Source organism: Alosa pseudoharengus, unplaced genomic scaffold, assembly GCF_046254945.1.
Source record: "Alosa pseudoharengus isolate Yale_2024_CS ecotype anadromous, Long Island Sound unplaced genomic scaffold, YU_APseudo_1.1 YU_APseudo_1.1_scf_20, whole genome shotgun sequence".
NCBI classification, from domain to species: Eukaryota; Metazoa; Chordata; class Actinopteri; order Clupeiformes; family Clupeidae; genus Alosa; species Alosa pseudoharengus.
Window position 1 is genome coordinate 5670446 of NW_027468664.1, and position 11871 is coordinate 5682316.

An 11871-nucleotide genomic window follows, 5' to 3' on the forward strand; every position below is an offset into this window, starting at 1 on the left:
AGTGTGTGTGTGTGTGTATGAGTGTGTGTGTGTGTGTGTGTGTGTGTGTGTGTGTGTGTGTGTGTGTGTGTGTACCCCCTCTGCCCACTCAATCTCCGTATCAGGCTAAATTAAATGAGTTCCAGCTGGTCCCCAATGCTAATGAGATAACCTGTTTACTCAGACTGGGCTGATCCATCCTGGCACAGAGAGAGAGAGAGAGAGAGAGAGAGAGAGAGAGAGAGAGAGAGAGAGAGAGATGGGAAGAGAGAAAAGAAAGAGAGGGAGAGTTCAACCCACACGCAGTCCATCTCTGCCCAGCCCCACACCATAACACCTAGTTCAGTCCAACCCCACCCAATCGCTGCCCCAACACCCCAACACCACTGCCAAACCAGCAGATGCAGGCACTGAAGCCTGCGAGACCAGTCCTGGTGCCAAGCCCTGCCATGACTCCTACTGCCAAGCACCTGCCTGTGCCCTCTGAGCTCCACTTAGAGCAACATCTGCCCCATCTGCCCCATCTGCCATCAAACTCAGCTGTGACCTCAGCCAGAGAGTGGCCCTGCAATGCCACCGATGGAGCCGCTGCACACGGGTCCAGACGTCCAGCAAGACGCCGGCGGCGGGGCGTTCACCACGCAGGAGGGTCCCCGGCAACACCAGATACACACACAACAGCTGAGGAGGACAGGCGGAGCTGTCGTCGTGACGAGCGTGCGGGTGAACGTCCCTCAGAGGCTGCAGCGGGAGCACGATTTACATCCGCAAGCGGCCCATAACCCCAGCGAGCAGGGATTCCTCACATTCCACGGAATGGGCTGGTGCGATCCCAGCATAGCATTCCATCCTCCCACAGGATCACACTACAGCTCCACCGCAATTTCCTCTACTGACCTCCTCCTCCTCCTCCTCCTCCTCTCTCCACAACCACAAATACTTTCACTCGACTCATCTTCATCTGAAACCATGCATGACCACTTGCTTTTAATTAGCCTGCACTGCTGTGGAAACAGTCGTACTTTCTCTTAATGTCTCCTTAAGCGGCTAACTGGCCTGAACTCTACTACATGATTATAGCCAGAATTATGCCCTTGAACACCTATTTTTGTGTCTTCTATTGTTATATGTGGTTAAACGTAGTTCACACTGCGGTCACTTCACCAGTTGGAGGGAAAATTTAAGGGTTTGCTCTTAGAAATCTTGAAATCACGCATTAATCGAATCTTTTTTGCCGTTTTGTAATTTCTCCACGTTCGCCCCACTTTTGAAAACCATACGAGGCATCTCTCTCTCTCTCTCTCTCTCTCTCTCTCTCTCTCTCTCTCTCTCTCTCTCTCTCTCTCTCTCTCTCTCTCTCTCTCTCTCTCCCCCACTCTCACTTCATCTATCACTTGTCTATGTGTCTGACGCTCTTGTAAGTGGGATGAAGCAAATTCAGCGCACATGCTAGCTCGTTTACAGCAAGCAGAAAACACGACAGCTGTCATATCAAAATGCCTCCGGGCATTTCAACCAGAGAGCTTGTGGCGGATGAGTGAGGAGACAGAAGCAGAGATGAGACAAGATGAGACAAGATGAGAGGAGAGGAGAGGAGAGGAGACGAGAGGAGAGGAGAGGAGACGAGACGAGACGAGACGAGACGAGACGAGACGAGACGAGAGGCAGGAACATTCTAGTGATTAGCTGGATATGGGTGGGTGGGATTCTCCTCAGATGGTGAGGCTTCATGTGGAGCATGGTGGAGGAGCAGAGGGCAGAATGATGCTATATGGATTCTGTGTTGTCATTATCCAGTACTTTTGTTCATATTGTTTCGCTTGGTTCATGGATGCATGCATGTGCTTGATGTCTGTACTGTGGGGGAAAGAATTTCAATACTTTTTCAATTCCTTTGATGAGTACATGACAATAAACTACTTGAACTTGAACGTAGTATGTCTTTTGTGTGTATGTATGTATGTGTGTGTGTATGTGTGTGTGTGTGTGTGTGTGTGTGTGTGTGTGTGTGTGTGTATGTATGTGTGTGTGTGTGTGTGTATGTATGCATGTGTGTGTGTGCGTGCGTGCGTGCGTGCGTGCGTGTACTCACAGCCTCTGTGTGGATGGGGTGCACAGCGAAGAGGAGGGCGGTGAGGAAGGCCAGGCGACTGTCGTCGAACACACAGCACTCGCACGTGTGCATGAGCAGGGCAGTCACAGCGCAGTGCAGACACACGTTGACCACGTGGAAGTAGAACGGTTCCATCCCACCCAGCACAATATTCAGCCTGCACACAAAGACACACAAAGACACACACACACACACACACACACACACACACACACAGAGTTAGAGAGAGGCCAACAGATTGGGTCACCATCATCATCCACAACATATCAGTATCCGTCACTATTGGCTTTCATCTCGGGTTTAGTCCGCTAATAGACTAACATTGAATTCCAGGCTGATGGCAATTTTTTTTTTTCCAATTGGACTGATGAAGTAAAAATGGTGTTCCGTGGATGAGCATGAGAGGAAATGTGTTCCAATATTATTTGGGCAGACAGTCTCTGTTCACCACAGCGTGCGGCTCTTTAAGACGTGACTGTGCTGAATTTAATTAGGCTCAATTGTTCCAGACAGCTTTAAATGACACACTCTCTCCCATTTAGATCCAGGCTCCTGCAGGAGTGAGGCCGTGCTCCAAGAATATATATTAGTCACTATATTTTATCCTCTATAATAGCCACCACTAAATCAAAGTCCCATCTAAAAATCTTTTCTAATTAAGCAATGTGCAGTATTTGACTGGGGTTAAATCCATTCTAATAATGAAATTAGAAGTGTGTCTTCCGACAGTGCTGACAATCGATGCCCGGCCTCTGTCTTGCAGGTGGAGATAGTGAACGGTGTTCAACCTTTAACGCGTTTACCTTTTCGAGAGAGTCACATCAAATACATTATCTCTTGGCCGGGTTAAATTTGAGAAGGGGGGGGAAACGCCCTTTCCTGCAGGTCTGCTTAAACACAAGGTCAGTGGTGTCTAGTGGCCATATTTCAGGCGGGTGATTGCTGTGAAAGGCGGGGCGGTGAGAGGGGGCATTAACCTCCCTGTGCGGCACGTCTCCAGCGGACCCTAGGGGATTAGCTGATTGGTTGAGGGCGTTCCGTCACGGAGATGTGCAGATAGTCAGGTTAATGTGTTTCTGTCTAAAGGGAGATTGAGCCGCGGAGCAGGTGAGGGTGGGGTGGAGGGGTGGAGGGGAGAGAGCCTGGTGGAGGAGAACAGGGCGGGAAAGAGGGATGGAGAGGGAGAGAGGGAGAGAGGGATGGAGATGGAGAGAGGGAGAGGGGGATGGAGAGGGAGAGAGGGAGACGCTGACGAGGTTAGCATGACAGCCAGGCGGAGCCCCCGTGCAAGTATGACTAATGTCTACATCAGGACAGGTCACTCCTCCATCTCTTCCCCCTCCCCCTCTCTCTCTCCCTCTCTCTCTCTCTCTCCCTCTCTCTCCCTGTCTCTCTCTCCCCCTCTCCCTCTCTCTCTTCCACCATACACTCTCTCACTCTCTAGCTGATTGCCCCCTTCCGTCTTACCCATTATCATCTGGAGATTTCTTACGCCAGATCATCCATAACTCTCTAACTTGAACACTGACTCATTTCCCCTTCTCTGTAACTACAATTATAGTCGAATTCAAATGAATGGATGGGCAGGAAGAAATACTTTCATGCAAAGAAACTAAATATCTAAGAGTTACAACTCATTAAAGAAAATATGAAATGTGGAAATTGACTGAAAATCAAAAATGTGCCGTTTGAAAGGGCACCAAAGCCACTCTACTATTTAATATCAGAGAATTGCTCTCAAAAAGTAATACATTCCACTAATTTGTCTACAACACCAAAGTGATCTTCAAGTTCCACACATGAGCTGTGTATCCTCATAAGAGGTCTACTCTAGACAGCGTATTTTTTTTCTGTGCAAGACCATCTTAAACCCCAGAGTTAACACGTGAAAAGACAACCCACTCACACTGTGACACCTTTCCTTAAGCCCCTCTAGTGAATCTATGTGTGACTTGGTAAAAATAGTAGTGCAAGTGTGAAGTCAGCCAGGCCTAGGTAAGAGCTGATCTGGCCCTGGAAAAACATGACTCATGCTCCAGACCTGTCACTAAGCATTTGGCTTTATGCTTCAAATTTTACCTTTGGGACATCGGAGTAGAAATGTGTGTGCATGTGGCTTTTGGTGTGTGTGTGTGTGTGTGTGTGTGTGTGTGTGTGTGTGTGTGTGTGTGTGTGTGTGTGTGTGTGTGTGTGTGTGTGTGTGTGTGCACGCGCGCTTGAGAGGACGTGTGTGTGTGTTTGTGCATGCATGCATGAAAGCACATCCTAATAAACAAATACAGTACGAGTGGGCACATTGAAGCATTAACCTAACAGCATGTCTATTTGTGTCTTTAAAGAAGTCTGCTTTCGCATGGCTTGAGAGGATGCATCCCAGATTGAGCTAAAACGTCTCTCCACTTCCCACACACAGTAGTCCTCCTGACTGCAACTCCATCGCCAACTGCATCTAGTGTGCTGGTCTACAAAAGGGCTTTTCAAAAAACCCAGTGGACCTCTGGCCAACAAGTGGAAACCTCTCTGTCAAATGGCCCGTGTGAATTGGCTCTCACGGGCCCGTGGCTCTTGGGGGCTATGAATGGCAGCTGGTGATGCCTCGCTGAAGCAGTGATAGTGAGCCACGGCCCACTGTCCATTAACTGTAGTGTGTGTCTGCGTCATGCTTCTGAGAGAGAAGGCACGTCCCTATTCCTCTGGTCTTTATACTATAAATTAGACTCATGTGTGGGCAACACTGGCCTACCGTAGGATGGAACAATCAATAACACGCGCAACATTGAAGAGGGCACTCTAAGCAACAACATCGGTTCACCTTACATGGATGGGGCCACAGGCACCTCACAGGCTAGAAACGATTTCTGAATGTCTTCTTGTGGAGGTCTTCTCCCTCAGTGGCTACTGTACATCTCTCACTGAGCACATCTCCTCACCTTATGACAGCACATTATTCACACAACATTCACCCAGCTGTGCTCAACAGATGAGAGAAAGGTGAGGTAATTGCATTGCTATAAATAGGCCTCACATCATGTTCAAGGCCATTATTTTGCATTCACCTTGAGAAAAGTATGTGCGTGATTGCACCTGGGGCCGGGGATGACTGACTTCATGCTTTTTAATTTGGGCTACGGGCAGGAAACCTACAGGCTGCCTCATCCACGTTGACGTTCGACGTTCACCGCCACCGGTGAGCCAGGAGAAGCAAAAAACAAAAAAAACGTTCAATCCCACTGTGTTCCTGTATACACTGACAGCTCGAGTCAGCATCACAGGCACGGGCGAATCTAAGCAGCGTGAAATTGCTTCCCCTGTGTAACTCAATCAAAACGGTTTAAATGCGTTCCTATAAACCTAACATTTCTCCAACAGACGCAACTAATCAAGCAGAAACGTTGTGTTGACTTGAATTAAAACGAAGTGTATCGTTAACTAATCAAACGAATTATAGCCTACTCTTGTTTGCGGCACAATTCGATATGGGAAAGACGTCATATTTTTTCCTTTTGATTAATAATCAGCATATGGGAAAAGGGTTTAACTAAGCGTTCAGATACATTTCAAGATTAATTTCCAGACCCCTCAGCCTTGGACCGGTGCCAGGCTGATATACCGTAACGTCATAGAGCGGACCACGGAACACGCCCTCCACTGACGGACGCACTAAATTTGCTTTAGTAGGCCTATTGTAAATTAGTTTTGCCTAACTTTTAAAAGCATTATTGCACGTTATAAAAAGTTTCATTTCAAATCTGTGGACTTGCCTGACACCACTAAATGACGTTATTAAGAACATCTTCAAAAGAAACACTGTACATCGCACACTGCGCAACAAGTGGTTTGAATTCAGTCTGCCAATGGAACACAGCTGCGCCATTGCGTTCCATCCTGTGAATCATGCACTTTCACATTTATGAATCCCGATTTTTTTGCGATAATTTACATGAGAGAAATATTCCTCAATATTGACTTTAGCCATGACAGTTAACTTAAACACTGGGACAAACTTAAAATGTAATATCGCCGTGTCCAGCATAACAATGTTGTGAGGTACCAAATTTCCCACCGTAACCAGAAGTTGCTGTTGTGCAAATTGAGGCTCAAACTCTTAATGCAACACAGATCAATGGACAACAATATGGTGATAACCACGACAACATAACTACATCCTGTTACTCACAGGCAAAACACCAGTGGGCTGCTGCTGGACATGTCCCTGTTTAAACCGAAGGCACGCTGGAGTAGAGGAGAACTTACTTGAAGGTGAGAATGCACAGTGGTCTGTAGGACTTGTGACTGGTGTTATCGGACATCCTCTTCCCCCAGAAGTCATTATTAAAGATGCTCCTCAAGCTGGAGCCAGGTCTGACGTCCGGGTTGTTGGTGATTGCCCACACATCGTCGTGCACGAACTCCCCTCGTAGAGAGTTGGTGTAGCAGAGCCCGCAGACCGCCAACAACACGGCATAGCGGAGAATACCTTTGCCCGGCCCGGAGAGTGCAGAGAGCCGCAGGGGGCGGCTGATCTTTTCCCGGTTGTGTGCTGTCATGTCGCTTCTTGACTGGCACGCTGATCGCGCTGGGTATGATACCAAGATGCGCTGAGGTCCATTTCCAAGCAGCTCATAGACGCACTGGTAGCGAATGGATAGAACCAGCGATAATTCTCACTGCAAATGCAAGCGAAGAGAAACCGCCTCCTAGCGCATGCGCTATGTGCATTTACAGAAAGCGAGTGAGAACGTGTGTTTGTGTGAGAGAGAGGGAGGGAGAGAGAGAGAGAGAGATTCATTAGCACCACTGAGACTGAAAATCAATAAAAAGCACTGGAGTATTTCGGACGATGATTGCAATGCAGTGCAGATGACCTTTACTTTCAGACATAATAAATAATAAACAAATGATTACCATGCAAGGGCATGCTAATGACTGATTGTTATTCATAGTTCGCATTAGGACGGAGAGAAGTTTATTCTCTTTCTTTTGGGAATTATGAAATCTCTGCAGACTTGTGAAGGAGAACACGTGAGTAAATGCGTTGGCAAAACTTAACAGCACTCAAGGACTAATCTTCACTGGCTCAAATCCTTTGATGAATAATGTATTTTATAAGCGCCACACTGCTACAGCGCCCAAATTAACATATTGTCGCCTGTTTTGTAGTGCCTAAAGCTAGACAGAGCAATATAGTTCATTAGCCTACACTGAATTAAAGATGGACGAGAACTATTATATAGGATTCTGTGACAATGGTAGCATCATCTATCTAAAGGTTAGTCTCATAAACAAGTACATGTGATAAACCTTTTCTTTTACTCAGCAAACTAGGCCTGAGTAAAATGAAGGTGTTTACCTTTATGTAAATGTGAATAGTTCCACTGAGTTTCAATCTGTCTATTGTCAGGCTGGTAAGTAAAACATTAACATTTTATGATAGGGTCCTTGAGCCTATATCACCCTTGAGCCTACCTCCCAATCCACTGTCTACTAGAACCACCTTACTTCAAACAGTTATTCAAGACTTCATAGTGGTCATCAGTTGAATGAGCTTGTAATACTGAAAAAAAAATACCAGGAGTGGAACCCTAAGTCAGTGGAACACAGCTATCAGATAAAGGGTGTATCCTACATTTCTAGCCATCACACGTTAACTGCTCGAGTCGTGCCTCGATGATTCTGGTTAAAATATTGGAGGAGCTCTGTCCCCCCATTGAGGGGCACTTTGAGCTGCCTCCCATGGGCCCCTAGTGAGTGAACTGTGAGCCCCAGTGCAGCTGCACTGCTTAATGGGTTAATGGCTTATCTGGGTTCATTTCATGTGATTAGTGCTCAGTGTGGATTAATGCGTCAAGTCCTCTCATTTCTATGTGAAAGTGATTCAGAACATGGCATAAGAATTCATCATTTAGCGTCTGTGAAATCCTTTCCTTTTACCTTGAATATCATTCTCAGTGGAGCAGTAAAGAGCATTGTGCAAATTATGGCACATGTAAAACACATTCAGCTCAGTTTGATTTGACATAATTGCAGGTTTTGTTCCATAGCTGAATCAATCAATCAGAAGTGAAATCTTCCCCACCAACTAACTCACATTCTGTGTGTGTGTGTAAAAATGAAAATACACACTTTCAGACACGTAGGTGCTGCCCTCTTCACCATCTCCGACGCTGAAAATCAGCATCCCGGGCACAGGCGGCTCCCAAAAATATCCTGGACAGACGCACTTGCCAAGTGAGCCTCCGTCTGTGCAGCGGGAGGCTGACGGATAAAAGCGGCGCAGTATTCAGACGGATGGGTGGAGGATAAAGAATTAGGTCTCTGTTTCCCTGTGGGGTGAAGCTTTAACACGGCTCCGCAACCTTCACCAAAGGCAGCAAGGACAAAAGGAGCCAGACAGGGACATCTGGACCAGTTTTTTACTCAGAGCTGCAGCTTATGACCATAACACATCACTGTTCACCACAGCAGTACACCACACTTACACTCTCTCTCACACACACACACACACACACACACACACACACACACACACAGAGAGAGAGAGAGAGAGAGAGAGAGAGAGAGAGAGAGAGAGAGAGAGAGAGAGAGAGAGAGAGAGAGAGAGAGAGAGAGAGAGAGAGAGAGAGAGAGAGAGAGAGAGAGAGAGAGAAACACACCAAGTAGGTGGTCCGTCTGAAATGGAAAATCTGCTGAATGCTTTATCTGGGGGACATGATTTAGTATGTTTTACTTTAGTGCATGTGGATACAATGTCAGATGGACATTCTCCTGTAGAATCCATCTCACCTGGTTAATAACATCTTCCATTACACCATTTGTTTTGGAAAGCAGCATAAACAAAAACGATGTCCATCTCCAAAACCACCACGATGTGGGTATGCAAAGAGCGGCCACACACAGCGTGGGTGGAGAGTGAAGGTGGAGGTTTTCGAGCGGGCAAAGAGATGTGTCAGCATGCCTTCGGCTGGAGGACAGTGCTCTGATGCACACAGAAAGACGGGGGGGGGGGGGGGGGGACAAGGACAAGGCTGTTGTCTCTGTTCCTGGCCTACACCTAACAAGGCTTTCATCTCAATCTGTGGATGTCTGCAGAATGAAGAACAGCAGAGAACAGAGGAGGATGATGTCAGACTGCAGAAAGAGCAGAGAGAAAAACAAAATAGAAGTTTTTTGAACATAAATAGAACATAGAAGTTAACACAAGTAGTCATGTGTAGGCTTGTGTGTGTGTGGGCATTTGAGTGTGCATGGGAGTAAATATTTAGGTGTGTCTTCTTGCAGTGCTGAAACTGTAACCAGTGCCAGAATAAGATGTCAGTCTAGGTTTTGTCCTCCACAGGTGATTGGGTCCCTGTCACAAAACATCAGAGACAGTCCATTTGATTGTGGCTTGCCACATCATTGCCTCGCACATGAGGGAGTGGGAGAGAAATATGATGCCTTTCTGCTGCACACAATTTAATAAAACAGTCAAGGTCAAGGCCAATAGGGAAGCACACACACACACAAAGTCTGTGATTGATTTGTAGTTGGTAGTCATAAGAAGCCCACATGGAGAGAAGCCCCCTCAGGTGGCAGAGGCTGCATGCCTGTGCTCCTGCACTCTAATCATATGAATGAGTGTAAGTGTGTGCATGTGGTCTTCTCTTAAGGAACATAAGTGAACATTATCTATAGTTCTCCTCACACGATCACGTTCATATTATGGTATTCCCACGTGTACATGTTTTGATCAAATCCTCACGGTGACCCCTGGGTAGCCCACTCTGTCTCTCCATTTTTCATGGTTTTCTGTACACATTCTATAACAACAGGCAACAACAGGCCAAGGCCAGGGCCAAACAGGACACAAAGTGTGTAGTCAGAGCTGTGCCCTACACGTGTGCTAACACACACACACACACAGTAGCACAGCCAGGCAGTTACATTAAAATGTGATTAATGGACCAGCTGGTAATTGTGAGGCCTAGGGGGTTATGCTCTTGATCAGTTTGAATGCATAAACAAGTGCAGACACTAATGCGAGGCAACAGTATGCTACTTCTCACAAGGACTCTGACACACACACACACACACACACACACACATTCACAATTCCCCAAAGAAAGAGTGTGCAGAGGCCAGCCACAGATGAAAGTCTAAACAGTCACGCTCACATTCACAAGCACACCTCTATCCAAACATCTTATAAAGATTTCCGGTATTCTTTCATTTATTTCTACTGCCCATAATCTTCTCTGCATTCTTTCATGGCTGTTTTTCATGAGTAAACAATCACTCATAATGACTCTGTTCTCAGCGGGTAGCCTACTCCAAGGTCAAGCCTGCAGCAGAATCCGGGTTCACAAGGCCATTTACATCTCATAAACATCCATTTCCATCGGAGTCCCTTGACTATTCATGTAATCATTCTTGAACTCCTAGCAGAACTGGCAAATAGCCTGTGGTTTAATTACCTATCCATACCTCATCTATTTCACTGATCTCAAATTCTAAGTTATAGGCTACTAAAACAATGAAAAAGTGGTCAAATCTGGTCATACTTAGTTTAGTGTTTTTATTTGTGCAAATTTCATCACTTTGTGTAGACCCAGTTCAGAGTGCAGAGCCAAGATTAATCACTGTAACTAGCCGTAAGCGTACCACTTAAATAACAGTGGGCAATGGCCTGTGAAGAGCAGCCGATGGCATCTACCGCTCGTGACATGGCTACGTTCTCACAAAAGCAACCAGGGTCCATCACGAGAGCGTTTGATTCAATCATTACAGCTCAGTAGCTGATTGCTGCTAAACGAGGCGGTCCATTTCTGAAGACACCGGCGCTGTCAGGCGTCCGATGGATGATACACGGTTTAATCTCTCAAGAGGCTCATTCTAAAGAATAGGGCCATTAGCAGAGAGGAGGTACAAAGCGCTTCACTCAGGAGTGACGACCGCGGACACGCTAAACCCACAGATAAGCCCTTCAGAAATCACGCTTCAGAAAAATAAGTTTAGGCCTACACAAAGCATGGGCCGCAAGGTTGCAAGTTTGTGCTTGGAGCTGTGGGATTTAAAACTCACAAACCCATCTAGTTTCCTCACACACACTAAGGATACTTGAAGTTTGTAGAGCAGGGACAAAGTGATTATGAGTCGTGTCCTCTCGTCCAATCTCATCAGTCTCATCAGAGCCCGGAGGCTTCAGTCTCCCTCTTCACATGTTTAATACACATCTGAGTGCTCACAATCACAGCTGCACTACCTCAAGGTACTCAATACACACTTCAGATTCAGGTTGTTTATCACTAATGACTTCCACAAACAAAAGCTAACCAAACACACACACAAACAAAAGCTTTCTCTTATACACGCATGCACACACACACACAAACTCTCTCTTACACACATGTACAAGGTCTCTCTTTCTCGTTCTCTCTCTCACATACACACACACAAGCTCTTTCTTACACACACACACACAAGCTCTTTATTACACACACACACACTTTCTTACACACACACACAAAAAACCACAAACACAAAATCTCTCTCTCTCACACACACACACACACACAAAAGTCTTCCTTACACATAAATACATACAAAATCAGACACACACACAGACACACACTTCTCCATTGCTAGTTGATGTGATATGGATGAGTGTGGGAGGTTTGCGGAGCAGGCAGCTGGAGGGGAGTGGGGGTCTCAGGTGGGGCCAGATGCCGTGTTTGCGCCGGGCCCCGGATTGGCACGCGGCTCACCTGAGCGGTGCCCTCGCTCCCTCTCCCAGGCAGGAA

General features: G+C 46.5%; 1 protein-coding gene across 2 annotated transcripts in view; it reads right to left on the minus strand.

The window, feature by feature from the left end:
* tmtc1 (transmembrane O-mannosyltransferase targeting cadherins 1) overlaps positions 1–6769 on the minus strand; it is an 89941-nt gene extending 83172 nt beyond the window's left edge. For both annotated transcript variants that reach the window (XM_076296316.1, XM_076296315.1), the window contains exons 1-2: positions 6347–6769; positions 2072–2249 (exon numbers count right to left, since the gene is read on the minus strand). In XM_076296316.1, the coding sequence (XP_076152431.1) occupies positions 2072–2249; positions 6347–6639 (471 nt within the window). In that variant the 5' untranslated portion in view covers positions 6640–6769. The remainder of the gene's footprint in view (positions 1–2071; positions 2250–6346) is intronic.
* Positions 6770–11871: the final 5102 nt, after the last annotated feature.